This window comes from Crotalus tigris, unplaced genomic scaffold (assembly GCF_016545835.1).
Source record: "Crotalus tigris isolate CLP2741 ecotype Arizona unplaced genomic scaffold, ASM1654583v1 scf7180000017791.1120302, whole genome shotgun sequence".
Taxonomy (NCBI): Eukaryota; Metazoa; Chordata; class Lepidosauria; order Squamata; family Viperidae; genus Crotalus; species Crotalus tigris.
The window spans coordinates 237514-261217 of record NW_024096638.1 but is presented as its reverse complement, the minus strand read 5'-3'; the positions used below and the strand labels follow the sequence as shown (position 1 = coordinate 261217).

The window sequence follows — 23704 nt, the reverse complement described above, 5'->3', positions numbered from 1 at the left end:
ATGTCAGGGCATCCATAACCTCTGCTTGCACTTCCTTATCCCCTGCCGTCCTCACTTCCACCACAGCTGGAGGCTCTCTGAATCAACCGGAAGGGTCCATCAAAGAGCTGGCTTGACTTTTTCCTCTTAAATTTGAGACGTTTTGGAACACAACCTTCCATTCCACAAGAGAAGTTGAGGGTGGAAGGGCTGGCCAGGTGTTGAGAAACTTCCAGCCAGGCTGGAAGGAGGAGTCAAGTGGGGCTCTAGCTTGGAGTCCTTGTGCAGCCACAAAAGGCATCACCTGACTCTCCCCGAGTTCCATGAAACCTTATCCGGTTGTTTCCAATGGAAAGCAGGCAGTCTGGGGAGATTCTTGTAACTTAGGCAGACGTCAATAGAGTTGCTGACTATCAACTATCATGAGTGGCTCTGGCCGCTCGTGCCTGACACCAGGGGAGGGTCCCCATTCTTGTCCCTCCCTCCCTGGCCAGAGCTAGGTGGAGAAAGGGGTCCTGCTGCCAAAGAGAAAGGGTAGCCAAGCAGTCAGCACAAAACCAGACGATTCAGAGGCTGCTGTGTGAAACGAGAGGTTTACTGAAAAAGGAACAAGGGATGGAGGTCCTCCAGCATAGAGGGTTGGCTAAGCCTGGGTGGGAAGGAGGTCAAGAGTCTCACGGTCATTTATTCAGAGTCCCGTCCTGCGGATGCATCGGGTTCCCCAGTCTGAGCTGTATCTGTGGAGCAAAGAAGAAATTAGGCCATGTAAGACCACACTTGGAATATGGCATCCAGGTTGATTGCCACCATATAAAAAAGATGTGGAGACTTTAAAAGAAGCACAGAGAAGAGCAACCAAGAGTATTAGGGGACTGGAGGCTAAATATATATGGGTATGTCATCATCAGGATGTAATAGGGTTTGAAGAGAGGAAGAGGAGGAGGAGGAGGAGGAGGAGGAGGAGGAGGAGGAGGACTGTAGGGTCCTTGGTGTTCTCTGAGCTGGGTGGTTTTCTTGCAGATGTTTCATGACCCAACTAGGTAACATTGTCAGTGCTAGAAGAGAGAGCGTTTACAGGGAGGAGGAGGAGGAGGAGGAGGAGGAGGAAGAAGAAGAAGAAGAAGAAGAAGAAGAAGAAGAAGAAGAAGAAGAAGAAGAAGAAGAAGAAGAAGAGGAGGAGGAGGAGGAGGAGGAGGAGGAGGAGGAGGAGGAGGAGGAGGAGGAGGAGGACTGTGGGGTCCTTGGTCCTCTCTAAGCTGGGTGGTTTTCTTGAAGACGTTTCATGACTCAACTAGATAGCATCATCAGTGCTAGAAGGAAGTGGGATTTATGGAGAGGAGGAGGAGGAGAAAGAGTAGTAGTAGTAGTAGTGTAGGGTCCTTGGTGCTCTCTTGGTTGTTTTCTTGCAGACGTTTCATGGCCCAAACTAGGGGGCATCAGTACAAACCCCACTCTCCTATGTTTATGTTGATTATGTTACCTAGTTAGGTATTGAAAACCACCAAGCTCAGAGGGCCCCAAGGACCCTTAATTTTAATCCACAGCTACAAATATTCTATTTTTTATTTGTTTTTGTGCCTTGCTCCCTTTCTGCTTTGAGCCAGCTGGTCCTCTCCCTGCTTCCCAAGTCCAGCAGGGAACAATCCCCATCTCTCTCCTTTCCTGGCCCTCTTTCCCCTTGCCTCTCTCCGTACCCCATCCTGCAGCCTGCTCTGGGCTGGTGTCCCTCCAAGCACCTTGTCTGGGGAGAGGCGCTTCTGCTGGGCCAGGGCACAGAATCCCAGAGGGGGCTCCCTCTGCTCTTCAAGACATTTCTTTCCATGCGTGTCCCATGAACAAAAGACGCTCACCTCAGAGCACGGGGTTTGAGCAAGTCATAAACCCACATCCATTTTTGCAGCACTTCATTTTATCTGCACAGCTCGAATCCGTTTTACACATGTCTCTGCAGACACCCAGAGGTGGGATGGGCATGTCTACATTTGGGCAGGACCCGGGTTTCCCTGCAAGGAGAGAAGAGCAAAGTGTGAGCTGAGAAGCCCTTCCCGGGACAGCACATCACAGAAAGCAGAAGAAGCCTTCAAAAGTCCTTGGTAGGATCTACTGGGGGGGGGGGAGCTTTGCTGCTTGTGGGCACTGGCAGGGAGCAGGGAGAGGCTGCATCCATTGTTTCAAGAGAACCCCTGGAGGGTCCTGCACAGTCCCAGCCAGGAAGAACCAGGAGCATCTTGATCTGAAGGCCCTGCACAAAGGAGGCAGGAGCTGCAGGAGCAGAATGATCAAGAGGGATTTGTAAGGCGGTGTCCCCGCCCACATTTTGAAAGCATATTTGGGGTCTGACCCCAGCTCATTCATGTTTTGTTGTGTGTTCCAGAGGCTGAGAAGTCAGGCAGACTGGCCCAGTCTGGGCACTGGGTGTACCGTGCCTTAAACAGCACACACACAAAAAAACAACAATTTGTTCATAAGTGAGGCTGGCTACAACTTGGTGTTTCTTACGGTTCTAGCAAGAAGGCCACCTGAACTCTTCAAGGCAGCCCGGCCTGCTTCGGTCTCTGTAGCAGAAACTCCAAGTCTCATCTGCAACTCTGAATGACAACCAGATTGGGGGGAGCCCTCAGCTTTGTAGGGCTTTCAAATCTACTGAGGTCCAGCTGGACAGGCGCTGGCAACCAACATTGAACCCTCAGCACAAGCAGGTGCCGGCATCCTTGGACTGCCCTGCAGACAGCTGCTTGTTGCAAAACCCCAAATAAGTTTCAGGAGGCACCTCATATCGGGATAAACAAGACCAGCTGAAGTTAAGGGATGGAGAAGCATCACCAGATCTGGCCAGCTCAGGAGGGTCTAGGATAGGGGCAGGCCACCTTGGCTCTTTTATGACTGGTAGACTTCAGCTCCCAGAATTCCCGAGCCAGCCATGTTGAGGGGGAAGGGAAAGGTTTCCATGCTGTGCCATACTGGCTCAGGAATTCTGGGAGTTGAAGTCCACGAGTCATAAAGCGGCCTAGGCCTAGGCCAGAAGTAGGCAACCTTGGTTCTTTTTTTTTTATTATTATTAAAAGTTTTATAAGTTTTACAAAAGAAAAGGAAAAAAACAAAACAATACAAAGACAAAAAACATATACAAAGAAAAAAACTAAACATTACACAACAAACCCTCCCTTCCCCAACCTCCCCCAAACACCCCCCCTTCTCCCCCCCGAGCTTCCCAGAGCAGAATATAGGCTTAATTAAAAAACAATCAAAAAAATTATATTTTAAAATATATATGTATATATATAAAAATAAAAATTAAGAAAAAGCTATATAATATTTTTTAATATCCATTTTAAACTGTATAAATTTTATCCATTTATCCCAAACAGCAAGAAATTTCTCTTGCGTTTGTTGCTTTAAGAAAGCCGAAATCTTTGCCATTTCCGCCAAATAAGACACTTTAAGAAACCATTCCTGCAATGTAGGCAAAGATTCCTTCTTCCAATATTGTCCAACTAACAGCCTCGCGGCTGTAATCAAATTTAACATCAATATAACCTCCTTTGTATCACAATCAATAACTATACCCAACAGAAATAATTGCGGAGTAAATTTTACCCTCCTTTTAAAAATTCTCTGGATATTCCACCATATCTTAATCCAAAATGCTTTTATCTCTCTACACGACCACCAAATATGATAATAAGTAGCATCCGTACACCCACATCTCCAACATTTGGGTTGTAGGTCAGGGTACATAAAAGACATTTTTTGTGGATCAAGGTACCATCTATAAAACATTTTATAGAAATTCTCCCTTAAATTCTGTGCTTGTGTAAATTTGACATTTCTCACCCAAATAGTTTCCCAGGTGTCCAATGGAACTGGCTCACCAAAATTCTGCGCCCATCTGATCATACAATCTTTAATTAGTTCCGTTTCTGAATCCAATTCAACTAGAACCCCATAAATTCTCTTAATGTGGGCTTGTCTTTGATCCTTCACTTGCTTAATAAAATTTTCATCTTCTCTAAGAAGGCCCATCTTGCAATCCACCTTCCATCTATCTGCTAATTGCCTATATTGGAACCAAGAGTAAATAATATTTTCTTGTGCTAACTCTTCACGTGATTTTAACTGCCAGTTTTGTCCATCCCACCTAAGTAAATGTCTATAAGACACCATGTCCATTTTAGCACCTCTTTTTATTCCTTCTATCGCATGCCAAGGTATAGCCCATAATGGTACTTTAAAATCACTTTTATAATATTTTCTCCAAGTCCTAAGTAAAGAAATTCTTAAAATATGAGATTTAAAAACCCAATCCATCTTTTTGTTAAATATTAAATAGGCATGCCGCCCAAAAAGTAAATCCCATCCCTCGAGATAAGCAACCTTGGTTCTTTTATGACAGAATTCCTGAGCCAGCATGGGGGAACTATGGCCCCCTCATGACCCGTGGACTTCAACTCCCAGAATTCCTGAGCCAGCAGGGGGGAACTATGGCTCCCTCATGACTCGTGGACTTCAACTCCCAGAATTCCTGAGCCAGCATGGGGGAACTATGGCCCCCTCACGACTTGTGGACTTCAACTCCCAGAATTCCTCAGCCAGCATGGGGGAACCATGGCCCCCCTCATGACTCGTGGACTTCAACTCCCAGAATTCCTGAGCCAGCATGGCTCAACTTGGAAACCTCTCCCTTTTCCCTCAGCATGGCTGGCTCAGGAATTTTGGGAGTTGAAGTCCACCAGTCATAAAAGAGCCAAGGTTGCCTAACCCCGGTCTAGGACAACTCGCTGCAGTCAACTCACTCTGGCCATTTTGTCATGGCTGGCTCAGTGTGGTCATTTTGCCACGACCAACTTGTCACGGCCATGTTGCCACAGCCAACCCAGCACAACCATCTTTCTGCAGCCAATTCACTGTAGACAACTCACTGCGGGGCGATCCACGTGGGATAACTCAATGCAATAAATGTTCTTCGCCACTGTTTCTTCTACATAATTTCCATTTTTGGAATATTTATCATGTTGAGTTATCCCCTATGACAGTGTTTCCCAAACTTGACAATTTTAAGGCATGAGGACTTCAACTCCCAGAATTCCACAGCCAGCAACGCTGGCTGTGGAATTCTGGGAGTTGAAGTCCACATGCCTTAAAATTGTCAAGTTTGGGAAACACTGCCCTATGATGAGTTAGCCATATTGAGATGGCCATGGTGAAATTGCCCCACTGGGTTGTCCGTGGTGAAATGTCCATGGCGAGTTGTCCCCTCTCCGGAAGGGACACGGCTGATCACCAGACTAGAGAAAGCGAACTGTGGCATGTGTGTCCCAGGTGACACGCCACAATGTTTTGGGTGACGTGCTGGCATTCATGACACCCAACAACTGTTCTTGAAAGCACACCCTGTTCTCACATGATTTTCGGAGGCTGTGGAGGCCGATGGAGAATCCAGTGTGCTCCTCCTTGTGTGGCCTCCGGCTCATCAGAAGTTGTGGGAGAGAGAGTGCCGTGCTCTCTGTAGCCTCTGGAGCTGCTCACCTTTGATCTGCATGCTATACGTGACCATCTCTAGCCTCTTACGCAGTTCTAACACGTTGCAGTTGTGATAGAAAAGCTGTTTCCGAAGCCTCTGCAAGAGGGAAGACCCCTTGCTAGCTGGAGTTGGCTTGTATGGGCTGCAAGGATCTTTCACAGAAATAACAGCGCCTGGCACACAGCAGATCCTGAGGCTCACATACACAACTGGGCTGTGTTTTTAAAAGTGAATGAATACAGTAGTCCTTGACTTACGACCACAACTGAGCCCAAAATTTCTGTTGCTAACTGAGACGTGTTGAGTGAATTTTGCCCCATTTTACAAGCTTGCTTGCCACTGTTGTTAAGGGAATTGCTGCATTTGTTAAGTTAGTGGCATAGTCATTAAACGAATCTGGCTCCCCCCCCCGTTGACTTTGCTTGACAGAAGGTCGCAAAAGGGGATCATGTGACCCTGGGAAGCTGAGTCCATCATAAATAGGAGTCAGTTGCCAGTTTTTAATCATGTGACCAGGGGGGTGCTACAACAGTCATAAATGTGAAAAACAGTCATAAGTAATTTTTTCAGTGCTGTAGTAACTTTGAATAGTCACTAAACAACAATTGTAAGTCGAGGGCTACTTATATGTAAAAAATTGTTTCCCTTGTGTCTGTGTGTGTGTCAGTGACAGAGTGTGTATGTGTGAGTGCTCGCGCACGTGCATACCAAGTTAGGCATTATCCAATTTTTTGGATAGACTGAGTATCAAAGCAAGAACATCCGATGTTAGCAGCCCAAAAGGTTCACCAACATTTTAGCAAACTTACTTATACAAAAGACCTCCTTGCCTTGGTGCCACCATCTCTCCCTGATTCAGCCGTACTGGATCACAGATCATTTGGACCCCTTTTGGTCGGGGTTTGGCCTTGATACAGGAGAGAAACCACAGTGGTCCCACTGGTTGATGGTGGGAGGAGCAGGTCTATCCTGATCTATAAGGCCTCCTGGTAGCCTTTGCACTGTTGCTCATGGTGTCCTTCTTGACGGATTGGGGGTGGTTCCCCTCCCTCTTCTGTGGATGTCTCCACTTGACGGTTGTGGGTAAGAACAGATTGGCCCAATGGGCTCTGCCTCAGAAGGGGCCCCAGGATTTTGGTTCTCTCCCCCATTCATTTTAACACAACATGAAAACCTTGGAAGGGATCAGTCTTTGCTTCAGAGGGCCATATCGTCCACATATGCTGAAGACACCCAACGGACCATCACACCCTAGGCCAGGGGTAGGCAACCTTGGCTCTTTTATGAGTCGTGGACTTCAACTCCCAGAATTCCTGAGCCAGCTATGCTATGCTGGCTCAGGAATTCTGGGAGTTGAAGTCCACGAGTCATAAAAGAGCCAAGGTTGCTTATCCCTGCCCTAGGCAGTACTGGCAACATCTGGAATCAGGGTTTGAAGCCTGTAGGGGTCTGGATGGAAAGAAATGGGCTGAATTCAAGCAAGACAGAGTTGCTATTTGCTCATCAGTATTAAAAGACGCTTGCTCCTGGAGAGGAAAGCTATGGCAAATCTAGACAGCATACTCAAAAGCAGAGACATCACCCTGCCAACAAAAGTGCGTGTAGTCCAGGCCATGGTTTTCCCAGTTGCAATGTATGGCTGTGAAAGTTGGACCATAAGAAAGGCTGAGCGCCAAAGAATGGAGGCCTTTGAACTCTGGTGCTGGAGAAGACGCCTGCGAGTCCCTTGGACTGCAAGGCGTTCAAACCGGTCAGTCCTAGAAGAGATAAACCCCGACTGCTCTTTAAAAGGCCAGATCCTGAAGTTGAAACTCAAATACTTTGGCCACCTAATGGGAAGGAAGGACTCACTGGAGAAGAACCTGATGCTGGGAAAGATTGAGGGCAAGAGAAGAAAGAGACGACAGAGAATGAGGTGGCTGGATGGAGTCACTGAAGCAGGAGGCGTGACCTTCAATGGACTGCAGAAGATGGTAGAGGACGGGAAGGCCTGGAGGAACGTTGTCCATGGGGTCACGATGGATCAAACATGACTTTGCAACTAACAACAATTGTTTTTCTGCAAAGAAGAAACAGCATGCATCTCCTGGAATCTCCTCCTCAAGCCATCTCCCCAAAGAATTCACCAGAGAGGTGCTGGCAATATCTCAGTCTCACTCTAGAAGCGCACAGAGGCATCTGCACCTTCCCACAATTTCCATCGGGGAAGATTTCAAGAGTCTGTCCTTCGCTTGCAGAAATACGAATGAGGCCTGGCATCAAAAGGCAGAACTGCTCTGGCACGATGTAAGGACTGCGAAGTAGCACATCCTAGTATGCTCAGGAACACCACTGTCTACACAGAAGAAGCTACAGGACTGGGGCAGGGGTGTTGACTTGCCCCAAGCAGCCCTACAAGCGGAGACATCTTCAAGTGATCGTTCCCCATCTCGGTGGCTGGATTTGGTTAGTTACTCTTGGGATGTAGGAAAAGGACAGACTGAACTAGGGGTGGAGTCAAGAGAGGAACCAGCCTAGACTCCTTACGTTTCTGCAAATGGTCCAAGTCGAACTCTTCTTGATTTCCATTGATTCACATCTAGCGCCAATTTAGTGCTGCCCATTTGATGACTAGATTCGCAGATACACATAAGCAATAAATCAGCGTCACTGAAACTTAGTCTGGGGTCCTGATTCTTCGCACTTGACACGGGATCAGGCAGTCTGCTTGCGTTTGTGTTTCTTGCCAGGCTGCCCTTAGTAACCTCAGTGGCTTCTCAAAGTCCCACTCAGAGAGTCAAGAGGGGGTCTGCAAATGGAGCGTCTGGTCGCTTCTAGGCCCCTCTCTCTGGGTGTCCTGGCTGCAGCGTCCACTTGGCATGCAGTGGGTCAAGAACACCCCTCTGAGGCTGTGCTCTTTCCAGAAGCTTCCATGGACCTTTGCTGCGCCTTCCTTCTCTTTTGGAGATGGATTGACATCTTCAATTGGTGTGCAGAAAACCAGCGAAGTGATTCAGGGGGGCTAATCCTCTGGGGAGGGAATGTTCGGCTGCCACCACGCTGCCCAAGACTCTGCCTATGCTTTGGAAATTGAGGGGTGGGTGTGCATCCCTCCTGCTTTAACCCCCCTCCCCCATTTGTCACCTTCTAGGCAGGCAGATAGATGGCTTTGTAGCTCCCTTCCCAGCTAAGGCAGAAGGTGGAATATCTTCCTGTCTTTTTCTGCATACTTGCGGCTGGTGATTCAGCACTGCTTCCTGCTTTTGGCAGTGGCTTCCTCCATGCAAGAGCAACAAAGTGTTTTTTTCTTCCTGACTAACTTCCCAAGTGCTTCCGGCTGCACCTGGAACAGGAGAGCAGCTTCTGCCGGTTTACACACCACACTCCCCACCCCAGTCCTGGCACCACCACCATCCTGTCAAGCTCTTCTGAACCTCCTCCCCCCCTCTAGGCATGCTTTTTTCTCCCCTCCTTGTTCTTCCCAGGGTAGGAATGCAGGTGAAACCAGAGTCAGACTGGAGATACCCACCCAGGAAACACACAGGCCTGGAGTTCAGCTCTGACTCAGCTGGGAAAGGGTTTCCAGCCAGCAGAAGTCCTCTCCCTGTGCCAGAGAAAGCACACAGTGTCCCAGGGAGAGACGCACAATTCTGCAGAGAAGAGTTCGCCCAATATCCAGAAGAGCCACCAATTTGGGGGTGGGGGTGGGAAGTCAGCCCCCCCCAGAGAAGGAAATATTAAAAGGGCAGAAAAATATATTTCCTCAAAGGATCTTAAAGAGACAGAAAAGCACGCCCAGTTTTTCCTAATAGCCCCAGGTCTCCCTCCCCCAAGCAGAAACCAGCTCTGTAGAAATGCAGATGGAGGCCCCAGCTAGAAGATCAAGAAGACAAAGACACCTAAACTCTATATACCCCACCCAAACTCTAAGACAGAACATAATAGGATTAACACACAGATACCAAAGGGGCACACTCAGACTCAGGTCAAAGTTCATGCCACAGGAAGCAACCAAACAAAAGGCTCCAGAGGGTATAAAAACCCACTCCCTACATGTGCTCAGCCCTTCTTTTTCTCTCTTTGCTGCCAGAGCCATCTTTCTGTCTGGCTCTCCTCTTCAATAAACTGCAACCTTCTTTCTAAAGCAGTCACCATGTTGTTTATCCCCGGCTTGGACTGAACCCTGATGAAGATTTTTCTTCCAACAGAAGCAAGACAGAGCTTCTGGGCCACCCCATCTACAATGCCAAGTTAGGCCTGGGGAGAAGCAGCTCCAAGCTGGGGAAGGGGGTTGTGGGAAAAGAACAGGGGGGGGGAAACTGTCACTTACAGACCAGAGAGGGAAGCTGTGGGGAGAAGAAGCAAAGTGTAGGGCAAAGATGGGCCTTTGGGTGCTGGGAAAGTAGGTTACGACTATTATTTAGTTCAAATCTCAAAAAATACCCTGAATGACAATCAAAGCAGGGAAGTCTGTTGGTTTCAGGCCATGGAGAGCAACCTTGTGCTCAGCACAGGATCCCCAATCAAAGGATCCCAGATAGGGATCTATCAGGAGACCTGCTGAGCACGGTCCAAAAAAACTCAAGGAGACATGTGCAGCAACACAATCAGAGTTCTGTCTGCTTTTTAAGCTTTACGTTCATTGCAGGTACAGCTTCACACGGACACACTGACACACACGTGCACACATGCACACAGACACAGACTTGAACAATGGGCCCTATGCAACAAAATGAAATTTAACGCAGAGAAAAGCCCGATTTTACATCTAGACAGGAAAACCAAAAACAGAAATACAAATCAGGCAAAACCTGGCTTAAAAACAGCCACCGGGAGAGGGACCTTGGAGTCCCAGTGGGCGATTAATTAAACACGAGCCAGCCGTGTGCAGCAGCAGACAAAAAGGCTAACACAATCTTGGGTTGTATAAACAGAGGCGTAGAATCAAGATCACGTGAAGTTATTAGTACCGCTTTATAAAACCTTAGTAAGGCCACACCTGGAAAGACACTGAGAGTTTGGAAAAAGTGCAGAGAAGTGCAACTTCTGGCCCCCTCGCTTTACGATGCATCACTTAGTGACGGAAAATCCAGTCCCAATTCCCATCATACATTGAGGACGATCTGCAACTAAATAACTAAATAATAACAACTAACTAATAAAGCACTGATGATGTTCCCTAGTTTGGGTCTGCAAGAAAACAACTAATCAGAACAGCATTGAAGTAAGCAAGACCCCGATCAAGAAACTGCCAACAGCCCAAGCAAAGAATCTCTAAGATCAGCCCCAATGACACCCACAGGGCAAGAGGCCAGGATATAAACTGGCAGTAAAACCGCACTCCTTACTAGCACTATGATGTTCCCTAGTTGGGTCATGAAACGTCTGCAAGGAAACAAGCCAGCCCAGAGAGCATCAGAGACCCCCACAGTCCTTCCTCCTCCTCCTCCTCCTCCTCCTCCTCCTCCTCCTCCTCCTCCTTCCTACAAACCTCACTCCATTCTACCACTAGCGATGTTCCCTAGTGGGCTCATGAAAAGTCTGCAACAAGGCAACCAAGTTCAGAGAGCACCAAGGACCCCACAGTTATTGTCCTCCTCCTCCTCTTCCTCCTCCTCCTCCTCTCTTCCTCCTCCTCCTCCTCCCCCTACTACCTTTCCACAACCCTCTATCCCTTCTAGCACTGATGATGTTCCCTAGTTGGGTCATGAAACGTCTGCAAGGAAACAAGCCAGCCAGAGTGCACCAAGGACCCTACAGTCCTTCCTCCTCCTCCTCCTCCTCCTCCTCCTCCTCCTCCTCCTCCTCCCCCCCCTCCTCCCCCCCTCCTCCTCCTCTCCACAAACCTCTATCCCTTCTAACACTGATGGTGTTACCTAATTGAGCAATGAAATATCTGAAAAAAAACCAGTAAGCTCAGAGAGCACCTAGGACTCTTCATAACAACAACTAAAGTCAGGTTAGTTTTTGAAAACCTCAGAACTTACCAATATTGTAGCTGAGATGTTTCCTCCCCCCCCTTTTATCGAATGCCAGTTCTGCCACCCACAATGAGCCCAGCCTCAGAGAATGTCCCCACCCCGACATTAAGTACAAATGCCCATCAAGGCATCCCTTGAAGGGGTCCTCTTGACCCCTCCTGGCCCTCAAGTCACAAAGCTCTGCTTCAGGGGAGAAGCTCTCTAAGGGATCCAGGTGGTCCCTTTTGCTCCTCTTTTTGTTGAAACTCCCAACGAAGCCACTCAGAACCAGCTGCTCAGAAGAAGATCCCAAGAAGACAGCTCCCCCCATGGACCTTCTAGCTGGCCAATTTTTGGAGAAGGCCTTTGGGAGCAGGCCCTGCCTAGAAGGCCTTGGAGACCGACCGATTCAAGAGATCAAGAGCTCCTGGCCTCAGGATAGCAATCAGCAAACCCAGCATCTTGGAGATGCCGTTAAGGAGAGAAATATGGGAGGAGGAGAAGTGGATCCATGAGCCACAGCATCTCCACGGGGGCTGCCCAGGGCGCTTTCTAAGTTGGCATGGTGGAGAGGGCGCAGCCACCAGGATGTCCTCCTCCAGATCGGCGCAAGGCTCCCCTTCCTCCCCAGATCACCTCCCTGCGGTCACGTCTGTGGCGCTTTTCTGTGCTGCCAGGTGAGCACGTGTATGTCTTAACGCATCGCACACATTCAGGTCGATTGCCAGCCTGTGATTCAGCGTTTTGCGCAAAGCTAGGAGAGGGCTGATTTAGTAACCCGAGTTGATCAGCAGCTGGAACCGGCAAGAACCCTTTGGGAATACCGTCTGGGATCTGGCAGGAAGTCCCACATCCTGTCGGGCAGCACTTCTGGTTCCCCTTGCAACTGGCATCCGACTGGCACTCCTCCGTGCAGTTCCCATTGGGCGTCTCCAACTCTGCCTGGGGACAGATGCCAGCTTTCTCTGCAGCCGCTAGAAAAGACCCAGCAAAGAGGTTGAGCCATGGGTGCCGCTTGGCCACTTGCAGGGCTGGGGGGGGGATCCCCCCCACTGCTGCCACCCAGATGCCCCCAGAAGAGGGGCTGGAGTGGGGGAGGGCCCTCTGTTTACCCAGGTGCCCCATGGAACCCCTCCCGTCCACCCCTCCCAGCCCTGAAGGAGGCAGGGCTGTGCCCGGCCTGCTCTGGGGGGCTGGAGGCCTCCTTCTCCCTTCTCCTGGGGAGGCTGGACAGGGCCAGCCCTTCCACCCACCTGTGGTGTTCTGTCTAGCCGTGTCAGGCTCCTGAGCACAGGTCACGAGGAGGCCCACCAGGGAGAAGAGGAGGAGGGGGCAGCTGCCTCTCCTGGGCGTCATGGTGGTTGTGCCTGAAGGAAGCTGTGGGATCCGGCCTGCCTCAGGCCAAGCTTTAAGCTCTCCCAGGTGTGGCTGGCAGAGGGGAAGGGAGGGCAGAGGGGAGGGGAAGGAGAAGACGGGCACCTGGGTGAGCAAGCGATTCTCAGCTCTTGCACAATCGCAAGGAATCAGATGTCACGGCTGGTCTCCCCCCCCCATGCAAACCAGGAAGCTGCCAGCTCAGTAAGCAGACTGGAACTGACCAGCTGACGAGGCGATTCGGACGTGCCAGGAGAGACCACTCCACCTACTGGGGCTCCTCAGCCTTTGTGAACCCTTCAACCTTCTGGCATGTGCCATGCTCACTCCGGCCGGGGCTTTCCAAAGGAGAAGCAGGAGGCTGGTCAATGCCTGGGATGGCCCTGGCCTGTGATGCGATGAAACTGGGCAGAGCTTTGGTGAGGCGCTGTGGCCACCTCACAGCTCTAAGGAGTTCCCCGTGACTTCTGATGGATGGCTGCTGGCAGTGGATGCTGGCAGTTTCCTGTAATGAGCTCTTGGGTGAGGCACCTCCGAGAGGCCGGTGAGATAGCAGGAAAAACGGGCCAGGAGGATGAAAGATTGCTCTTGGGGTCCACACAATGGAGAACGTGTCCACGAGGTCTCTCATTGTACTGGGGTGCACCTGAAAGGCAGGAGGACGTATGTATGGAGGTCTCATTTTGCAGGCTCAGGAAGACCTTCATTGAGGAACAGGTTGGGCCAGCGAAGAGCGGAGAAGATCTTCACTCCATCTAATCTTGGTCCTTTCTGGTTCAGCAAGGAGACCAACACTTAGAAGGTTTTTCAAGATGGCTTGGAAGGACCATGATGATCTTCTTACGGTTGAGACACCAGAACGAGATGGGATGCTGGATTCCCTTTTGCTGGTGTGCTTTCCAGAAGCCCCTGGAGATACAATGAGGAGCACAGCAAGGGAAGGTCTCCGTGCAGGAAAGGAGCTTTGAGCTGGACCCAACCACAGACATCATCAGGTTTCGTCATGATTTAGCCATCTTCTCGTTTTGCATCCAGAAATCAAGGCTGGGGAGGTTTTTGCTTTCTGTGACATCTGGATCCTTTGGCATATACCCCAGATGCTGAAAAGAGATCACTTGAAGAGTTGAAGAACCAGCTGGGTGAGTCCTGTTCTTCCTTCTCACCTACAAGTGAGTTGGTGAAGGTGACCAGGATGAAAGGAAACCCTGAAAGACAGGCTGACTCTTGGTCTGCAGAAAATCTGAGATGGGTGCTCGGAAGGAAGTTCTTCTCTTAGCCACAGTCTGTGATCTTGGACATCCAGGTGGTGGGAACAGCCAGGTAGACAATTGTCTTGGCACAATTGTGTAGTGGCTGCTGACGTTCACAGATCCGGCAAAAATTAGTGGTGACCAGACGAGTGCAGCATCCTTTACAGGCATAAAGAGGGTAACAGCTCACACATTCCATGTTTACTGAATAACAGAACAACAGAGTTTGAAGGGGGCCTTGGAGGTCACCTAGTCAATCCCCCTGCTCAGGCAGGAAACCCTATATCATTTCAGACAAATGGCTGTCCAGTCTCTTCCTAAAAACTTCCAGTGTTGGGGCATTCACAACTTCTGGAGGTAGGTTGTTCCACTGGCTAATTGTTCTCACTGTCAGGAAGTTTCTCCTTAGTTCCCGGTTGCTTCTCTCCTTGATTAGTTTCCATCTGTTGCTCCTTGTCCTGCCTTCAGGCGCTTTGGAGAATAGCTTGACTTCCTCTTCTTTGGGGCAGCCCCTGAGATACTGGAAGGCTGCTATCATGTCCCCCCTCGTCCTTCTCTTCATTAAACTGGATATACCCAATTCCAGCAACCGTTCCTTGTATGTTTTAGCCTCCGGTCCCCTGATCATCTTTGTTGCTCTTCTCTGCACTCTTTCCAGAGTCTCAGCATCTTTTTTATATTGTGGTGACCAAAACTGGACACAGGATTCCAGGTGTGGCCTCACCAAGGCCTTAGAAAGAGGTACTAGCACTTCACGTGATCTTGATTTTATCCCTCCCTTAAGGCAGCCTAGGGCTGCGATGCCACGGTCTCTCTTGGTGGATGCCACCAATGGCTGCCCACCTTGGATGCCAGCAGCAGTCCAGGCTGGGTGGTCTGGGGCACCCACTTGGCCTGTCTAAAGACAGAAGCGATTGGTGGAACTACAGCTGACCAGCTTTCTTTGCTTTCAGGAATGGCATTGTTTAAAATGCGTCCCTTTTTCATTGTTTATTATTTTATGTCTGGATGGCTATGATTATTTTATTGGATTACCTTTGTTTGTTTAGCATCGTAGTTATGATGGCACCAAAGTAAGCAACCTAGGGCTGGTCCTCGCCTGGAAGACGGTTGCAACATCCTTGCGGTCACCTGAGCATTTTTAGGACGGATGCGGCATCCTGGGGTCACAGGCCAGGGCCACTTGTAGCTTTCCCAGCCAAGTCAGCGGGAGAATTAAAAACCGCCTGATATCATAAAATATCATAAAACTGGGAGAAACTCAACTGCCTCATTGCTTAGCCACAGAAATTCCAGCCTCAATTGTGATAATAAGTCAAGGGCGATTTGTATCCGCTATATTTTAAACTGTGATTTTTTTAAAAAAAATCTTTTGTCTTGTTCTTTCTTATGCTAGTGGTCCTTGACTTAACAATCATTTGTTTAGTGACCGTTTAACGTTACAACAGAGCTGGAAAAAAGGGGGACTTATGCCCACTTTTTACACTGATAACCGTTGCAGCGTCTCCAGGGTCATGTGATCTAACTTCAGATGTTCGGCAATGGCATGTACCTGTGGCAGTTGCAAAGTCTTGGGGGTCACGTGATCCCCTTTTGCCACTTTCCGACAAGCAAACTCAAAGGGGGAGCACGGTTCACTTAACAGCTGAGTTACTAATTTAAGAGCTACAGCGATTCACTTGTAGCAAGAAATGTCGTAAAATATGACAAAGCTCACAACAACTGTCTTACTTAGCAACGGAAATTTTGAGCTCCACTGTGGTCGTAAGCCATGGACTCCCTGTACTTGGTATTATTTTTTGTAGTTTTCAATATTTTTTTACACTTGTGCTGTTTGGCAGAAAAGCAGGATCCCACTCCCCTAAAGCCCCCTCCTTCGGGATGCAGAAAGGGGGTGGATGGGGGGGTCCCTCTGCATGTTACTCTGGGGAGGCCTCCCAGCCCCACAGAGAAGTGGGGAAGAAGCAGCCTGGAGAAGCTAAGCCAAGGCTTGGGGTGGTGCACTTCCCATGGGGCTGATCCTGCCTGACATTGGGTTCTTTGCTCTGCCGGCCTCAGCAACATCTGGCAGCTTCAAGTGCCCCAATGGTCCAGCCCTGAGACCAGCTTTCCTGGTTAAAGGGTGGTGTGCACGTGCGTCTTTGCAGGTGCAGGTGGCTCCATTCTGGCCCTGGGTAAAGAGACAAGAGCCCCCTCTGCCCCCAAGACAGGGGCTCCTCAGAGGTCGACACCTGCACTCGCTGTGGCTTGGCCACTCCTGCAGGTGTGTGAGAGGCCGCCTGGCAGCCTTGGAGATGCCTTGCGGCCTTGTAAATCTTGGGAGTCAACAATGTGGCAAGCTCTGAATGTGCACACACAGCCACTCTGTTTGTACAGTTCCATGCCAGGCCAGAAGCTGTTTTACGCAACTCTCCCAGCCCAGTCTGGGGGGGAGGCTGGACAGAAAAGGATGGGTCCCAGAGGCTGCATTGAGAGGCCCACCGAAGCCCCCTCGAAAGAACCGTGTTCTCGACCAGTGAACCTCTCCGACTGAGGTCAATAAAGTCAAGATGGCGACCGCACGATCAAAGCTCTGCCTGTTTTCTGGGTGTGCCAATTGTGCCACGATGCAGATAAAACAAAGCAGACCCGATTGCACTGGCACCATCTTGCCTTTTTTGACCACCCTGGGTGGATGCCCGGCTCCTGCGTTTCCCAGGCATAGCTTGGGGCTGCCCCCTCCCCTTCTCTGTCACTCAGAGCCATGGTGGCGCAGTGGTCAAAGTGCCGTACTGCAGGCTAATTCTGCTGACTGCCAGCTGCCTGCAGTTCGGCAGTTCGGCAGTTCGATCCTGACCGTCTCAAGGTTGACTCCGCCTTCCACAGGCTGGTAAAATGAGGACCCAGATTGTTGGGGGTGCAGGTTGCTGACTCTGTAAATCACTTAGCACTGTGAAGCAGTAGATAAGTCTCGGTGCTATTTGTCGATGGAGATTCTCCACCCTCCAGGTCCTGGTTGTCCCAAAAGTGCATTTTTCAAGAAGCAACTGGACTTTCTTTGTTTCTCCTTGAAGATGTTTCACTTCTCCTCCAAGAAGCTTCTTCAGTTCTGCCTGAACGGTGGAGGATGGAAGGATTTATACTCCTTGCAGTCATCTGGTTGTTAGTACTCTCTCTGAGAATCGTTGAGGCCAGAGCTGAAGAAACTTCTTGGAGGAGAAGCGAAACGTCTTCAAGGAAAAAACAGGACAGTCCAGTTGCCCCTTGCAAAAGCACCCTTGGGACATCTAGTGCAACTGCTCTTTCTCACTGAGAGGGTCCTTCATGTGAGAAGAATGAAATCCCCTCCCCAACTGTGGCATCCAATGAAGATTAAGAGCTTCCTGGGTGCGAATTTGGCTCTTTGGTTTAAAATACGCTGCTGAGATCCTTGTCTGATTGCAGCAGGAATACTTCGGATGAATCAAGCAACCCAGATGGCACCTGGATTGTTTGTTCCTTCAGAAATGGACCAGGGTTGGCCTTGGATGAGACACCACCAGGAAATCCTACGGCGGTAGATCAGATGAAGAAGTTGAACAAATATCCCAAAAGAAAGCAGAGCCAGACCACTTCCATCCTCTTTCCTTCTTCCTGCCTTGAGCAGGGGGCTGGACTAGAAGACCTCCAAGGTCCCTTCCAGACGTAGAATTCTTTTCTTTTCTTTTCTTTTCTTTTCTTTCTTTCTTTCTTTCTTTCTTTCTTTCTTTCTTTCTTTCTTTCTTTCTTTCTTTCTTTCTTTCTCTCTCCTTCCTTCCTTCCTTCCTTCCTTCCTTCCTTCCTTCCTTCCTTCCTTCCTTCCTTCCTTCCTTCCTTCCTTCCTTTCTTTCTTTCTTTCTTTCTTTCTTTCTTTCTTTCTTTCTTTCCAAAGTTTGCTTCCCATATCTGGCCATGTTCCTTGCAAGAAGCCTTTCAGCCTTGAGTTTTAATTGCTGCGCAATCTTGTAAAACAGTCTTGTTCTTCCAGTGACTTGCAACCTGCACCCTCGGGAACGCAGGAGAAGCTTCTGGAAATAGGATGTGGAGCGCCAGAAGCACAAATGGGGCCCTTGCAGGGCACGTGAACCCCAGAGCTGGCTGGCAGTTCCCTGGAAGGAACACGGCATGGGTTTTACAGGGGAACCTGGGTCCCCGCGATGGAAACAGTCCGTTGAAGCCAAGGGGTGACTTCAGATTACCTCTCCTGTAAAGTGACCTGTGGGATGGAGGATCCCTGGGGCATATGCAGAGTTATTGCAGCAGCCAGTAAAAAATATAGATAATGCTCAACTTACAGAGCCGCGATGGCGCAGTGGTTAGAGTGCAGGATTACAGGCTAACTCACTGCTCACTACCAGGAGTTCAATCCTGACCGACTCCAGGTTGACTCAGCCTTCCGTCCTTCCGAGGTCAGTCAAATGAGGACTCCGATTGTTGGGGGCAACAGGCTGTCTCTGTAAACCGCTTAGAGTAGGCAGTAAAAGCACTGAGAAGTGGTATATAAGTCTAAATGCTATCGATAAGTGCTATTGTTATTACATTAGCACTTATCAATAGCATTTAGACTTATATACCACTTCTCAGTGCTTTTACTGCCTACTCTAAGCAGTTTATTGAGGCCTTTAAACTCTGGTGCTGGAGAAGACTCCTGCGAGTCCCTTGGACTGCAAGGCAATCCAACTGGTTAGTCCTGGAGGACATCAACCCCAACTGCTCTTTAGAAGGCCAGATCCTGAAGTGGAAACTCAAGTCCTTTGGCCACCTAAGGAGAAGGAAGGTCTCACTGGAGAAGAGCCTGATGCTGGGAAAGATGGAGGGCAAGAGAAGAAGGGGACGACAGAGAAGGAGGAGGCTGGATGGAGTCACTGAAGCAGCAGGCGTGAGCTTCAATGGACTCCAGAAGATGGTAGAGGACAGGAAGACCTGGAGGAATGTGGTCAAGGGGGTCGTGATGGGTTGGACACGACTTCGCAATTAACAACAACAACAAAATTGTTATTCCAATCCCAACTGGACACAGATAAACCTCCAAGTGGCCTCAACGACTCTCAGAGAGAATCCAAATGACCAGATGACCGCAAGGAATATAAATCCTTCCATCCTCCACCATTCAGTCAGAACTGAAGAAGCTTCTTGGATGAGAAGCAAAACATCTTCAAAGAGAAACAAGGAAGGCCAGTTGCCTTGTGAAAGAAGGCCCCTTTGGGACAACCAGGACCTGGATGACGGAGGATCTCCATCGACATAAACCTGTTTTGTTGTTTTGCCCATTCAGTTTAATCTTCTAGTCACGTTCAACCCTTGGCGACTTTAGAGCAGTGTTTCTCAACCTTGACAATTTTAAGGCCTGTGGACTTCAACTCCCAGAATTCCACAGCCAGCAATGCTGGCTGTGGAATTCTGGGAGTTGAAGTCCACAGGCCTTAAAATTGTCAAGGTTGAGAAACACTGCTTTAGAGGCAAGCTCTCTCTAGGTTCTTTCCGTTGTGGGATGTTCATCTGTGCCTCAGCTTTGATACTATCAAAGTTCTTTGCTCGCTCCTTCTTCTTAATATATAACCTGTCATAAACTTTTAAACGGGCTTCTATGGGTTAATTGCAGAAAGCTTTTCTCAATCCCCCCAAAGCTCTGTGCAACCGTGGTTGCTGGCATCTTCACCACAGTTGCCTCACCAAGTGTGTGTGTGTGTGTGTGTGTGTGTGTGTGTGTGTGTGTGTGTACTACTGGTGCAATTGGGCACGTTGCATGCCAGCTATGAGACAGCTTGCTTCATATCTGACTGGAAAACTTTCTCTCCGTCTGGGCCAGGGGTAGGCAACCTTGGCTCTTTTATGACTGGTGGACTTCAACTCCCAGAATTCCTCAGCCAGCATGGGTGAACTATGGCCCCCTCATGACTCGTGGACTTCAACTCTCAGAATTCCTGAGCCAGCATGGGGGAACTACAGCCCCCTCATGACTGGTGGACTTCAACTCCCAGAATTCCTCAGCCAGCATGGCTCAGCTTGGAAACCTCTCCCTTTCCCCTCAGCATAGCTGGCTCGGGAATTCTGGGAGTTGAAGTCTACCAGTCATAAAAGAGCCAAGGTTGCCTACCCCTGGTCTGGGCTCTTGACTTCTTCCTGCCCAGAGTCTTCAGGAGCTCTGCCAGGGAGACTAGTCAAGAGTTTGCTTGTTGCCTGCGGAATCACAACATCAACCCAAGAGGCACATTCAGACATGCAAAGATGTGCAGCAAGTCCTTGACTTATAACAATTGCTTTAGGGACCGTTCTATGTTACAACAGCGCTGAAAAAAATGATGCATTTACAACTGTTGCAGGATTCCGGTGGTCGCGCGATCAAAGCTCTGACGCTTGGCAACCGACTCATATTTATGACGGTCACAGTGTCCCCTACTCCTCCCCCCTCCTGCTCCCCCTCCTCCTCTCCCTCTCCTCTCTGCAAATCCCACTCTCTTCTAGCACTGATGACATTCCCTGGCCTAGTTGGATCATGAAACATCTCCAAAGAAACCACCCAGCCCAGAGACCACCAAGGACCCTACCCACAGTTCAACCCTGAGTTGCAAAATGCCCCCTTCTACCAGCAACTAAATATTTCTGGTCTTGTTTTTATCATTCTCAAACTTCAGTCCTGTCCCATCATCCTGATTTCACAATTTCCTCTTGGGAGGCACTTCCCCTTGTAGGAGACGACTGAGTCCAAACGGCTGAGACTGTTTGCTAATTTCTGGTAGATTTAGGCTTCTTCAAGGAGCAGCTGGTTTACGGATTCTCTTTTATTTTGAAAATTAGTACAGAATAGGACTCTCTAAACCTGGCAACTTTCAGACTGGAAGGCTTCAACTCCCAGAATTCCCCAGCCATCATGCCTGGCTGGAGAATTCTGGGAGTTGAAGTCCACTAGTCTTAAAGCTCCAAGGTTGGATACTCCTGGTCTAGGGCAGGGGTAGGCAACCTCGGCTCTTTTATGACTCATGAACTTTAACTCCCAGAATTCCTGAGTCAGCATAGCATAGTCTATGAGTCATAAAAACGCTGAATTTGCCTACCCCTGGTCTAGGGTCTTCTGTGTCAATGCTGCTACCATCGGATGTTCTTGCTTTGACGACATATGAAGATGCAGCCATTTTCCTTCTTATGTTTTACTCTTAGAATTAGAGTTAGAATTAGATCATACTGGGGGGGGGAGGAGGAGGAATGTGCATGGGAGTTTAGTTAGACATAACATTACTATAACTAGGGTGAGAAAAAAAGATTTTTTGAAATAAGAGATGATAAGGAATGGCGGGTTGAAGAACTGGAAGGAAAGCCTGCATTTCAAACTAATTGGAGAATGTGATTTCTGACTGTAAATTAGAGGAGGGAATTGTGCTTTGTTACTATGTGCTCAGGGGAGGGGAAATCCAGTTTTTGGCTTCACCTATGTATGTGCCGACGCTATGCTACTCGAATAAAGATTCTTTAAGTTAAACAATGCCTCAAATTTCTTTGAAGAGTTTCTTCTGTCAGAATCATGACATTAAGCCAAAATCTGAATTGAGAAAGGGGTTGGACTAGACAACCTCCAAGGTCCCTTCTAACCTGTTCTTCTGTATTCTTTTCCCCGCTGTCCTTCTTATCCTTGCTGTGAGCTTCTGAAAATCCACCTTGTTTGCACACCAAGAGACCTACGTTCAAAAGATTGGTGTTTGTTTAACATCAAAACACCCAGCATCACAAGGCACATTCCTCTGACGATGAACTTCCTTAATTCAACTTTCTTATCAGTCAGGATCTAGTCAAAGTCAGCTGATCCTCCTGTGCCTTCCTCAAGCTGTTGGAAGGAGAAAGTGATCAGCAAAGCAGGTCAAGAAGTTCCTGGAAGGACTCCTTGTGGGTTGAACTTCACTCTTGACAGATGGGGCCAAGAGGTGGTCCTTCTCCTTGTCCCTTTGCCCTTGAGATATGAATCTAGGTTTTTCGGGGACTCTGAAACTCGCAGTCTTCCCAGCTCCCAGTTTCAGAATTAAAATTCTGAAGACAGAATAATAAGGAGCTGGGTATGGCTAGTCTAGTATGACAAGAAGGACTTGATAGCCACATTCCAGTATTTGAGGGGCTGCCAAAAAGAGGAGGGGGGATCAACTTATTCTTCAAAGCACCAGAGGGCAGGACAAGAAACCATGGATGGAAACTCATCAAGGACAGAAGCAACCTGGAATTAAGGAGAAACTTCCTGACAGGGAGGACAATTAACCAGTGGAACAGCTTTGCCTCCAGAAATTGTGGGCACTCCATCACTGGAAGTTTTTAAGAAAAGACTGGACAGCCATTTGTCTGGAATGGTATAGGGCAGGACTAGGCAATCTTGGCTCTTTTATGACTCGTGGACTTCAATTCCCAGAATTCCTGAGCCATCCATGCTGAGGGGAAAGGGAGAGCTTTCCAAGCTGAGCCAGGAATTCTGGGAGTTGGAGTCCACCAGTCATGAGGGGGCCATAGTTTTCCCCATGTTGGCTCAGGAATTCTGGGAGTTGAAGTCCAGGGATCATAAAAGGGCCAAGGTTGTCTACTCCTGGTATATGGTCTCCTGCTTAAGCAGGGGGCTGGGCTAGAAGCCCTCCAAGGTCCCTTCCAGCTCTATTCTGATGGTTTGATTGAACAGAGTAGCTGGCATAGAGGGCCTCACCCCCACCAGATCCCCGCCTGGCCTGGACACCATCCAACCCAGATCTCAGCCTTGAGTGTGAAGCCACATCTCTATCCAGAGACTGACTCTGCACAATGTGTGCATTCCTGCCCAGTACAGGGAGTCCTTTACTCACAACTCTAATTGAGATCAGAATGTCCACTGCTAAATGCTGTGGTTGTTAAATGAGTCACGCCCATTTTTATGACCGCGCTAGTCAAGGGAACCACGGGGTTATTCATTGTGTCTGACGTCCCTCACTGACTTTGTTTGTTGCCCGACTCACCCCCCCCCCGGGAGAGCACAAACAGCGATCACGTGACCCTGGGGGTGCTGCAGCCACCCTCAGCACCTGCAGCCACCCTCAGCATCTGCTGGCCTGAGCTTCGATCACGTGACCCCACAGGGATGCTGCAGCGGCCACGAATGGGGGGATGGGTTGTAAGTCACTTTCTTTTTTCCAAGGCCGTCCTAACTTTGAACAGTTGCTAAACCAATGGTTATATGTTGAGGACTTCCTGTAGAACAAAAGGATCCATTTGGGGTTTATCTTCTTGACCCAAAGCCCAGGGCTGCAAGATCTGGGTAGCTATGGAAAAATGAGGGCTTGGACAGGCTTCCCAGGATTCCCAAAGTCCAGAATCCTCCCTCAGACTTAACTATGGCATGTCTGTCTGTCTGTCGCCATCTGTGCATCGAAGCCATGTATCCATCCCTGCATGCATCCCTGCATCAATCCCTGCATCCATCCCTGCATCCATCCCTGCATCCATCCATGCATCCATCCATGCATCAATCCATGCATCCACCCGTATTCATCCCTGCATGCATCCCTGCATGCATCCCTGCATGCATCCCTGCATGCATCCCTGCGTGCATCCATCCATGCATCCATCCATGCGTCCATCCATGCATGCATCCCTGCGTGCATCTGTGCATACATCTGTGCAGCTATTGTGCATGCATCCAA

The 23704-nt window shown here is 49.1% G+C and overlaps 1 protein-coding gene across 1 annotated transcript; it reads right to left on the bottom strand.

The window, feature by feature from the left end:
- Nucleotides 1-553: 553 nt before the first annotated feature.
- Nucleotides 554-12906, bottom strand: LOC120307537 (waprin-Phi1-like). Its single transcript, XM_039342393.1, has 4 exons — nt 12693-12906; nt 12264-12413; nt 1830-1982; nt 554-716 (listed from the first exon to the last, which is right to left on the bottom strand). The coding sequence occupies exons 1-3, from the start codon at nt 12793-12795 to the stop codon at nt 1831-1833; spliced, it is 405 nt and encodes a 134-aa protein (XP_039198327.1). The 5' UTR covers nt 12796-12906; the 3' UTR covers nt 554-716; nt 1830.
- Nucleotides 12907-23704: the final 10798 nt, after the last annotated feature.

Bases quoted from the DNA above. Each gene is read 5' to 3' on its own strand.
- LOC120307537 (XM_039342393.1), bottom strand. From the start codon at position 12,795: ATGACGCCCAGGAGAGGCAGCTGCCCCCTCCTCCTCTTCTCCCTGGTG. The intron at 12,414-12,692 runs GTGGGTGGAAGG...GGTCTTTTCTAG, and splicing joins GGCTAGACAGAACACCACAG to CGGCTGCAGAGAAAGCTGGC. The intron at 1,983-12,263 runs GTATTCCCAAAG...CTCTCCTTGCAG, and splicing joins TTCCTGCCAGATCCCAGACG to GGAAACCCGGGTCCTGCCCA.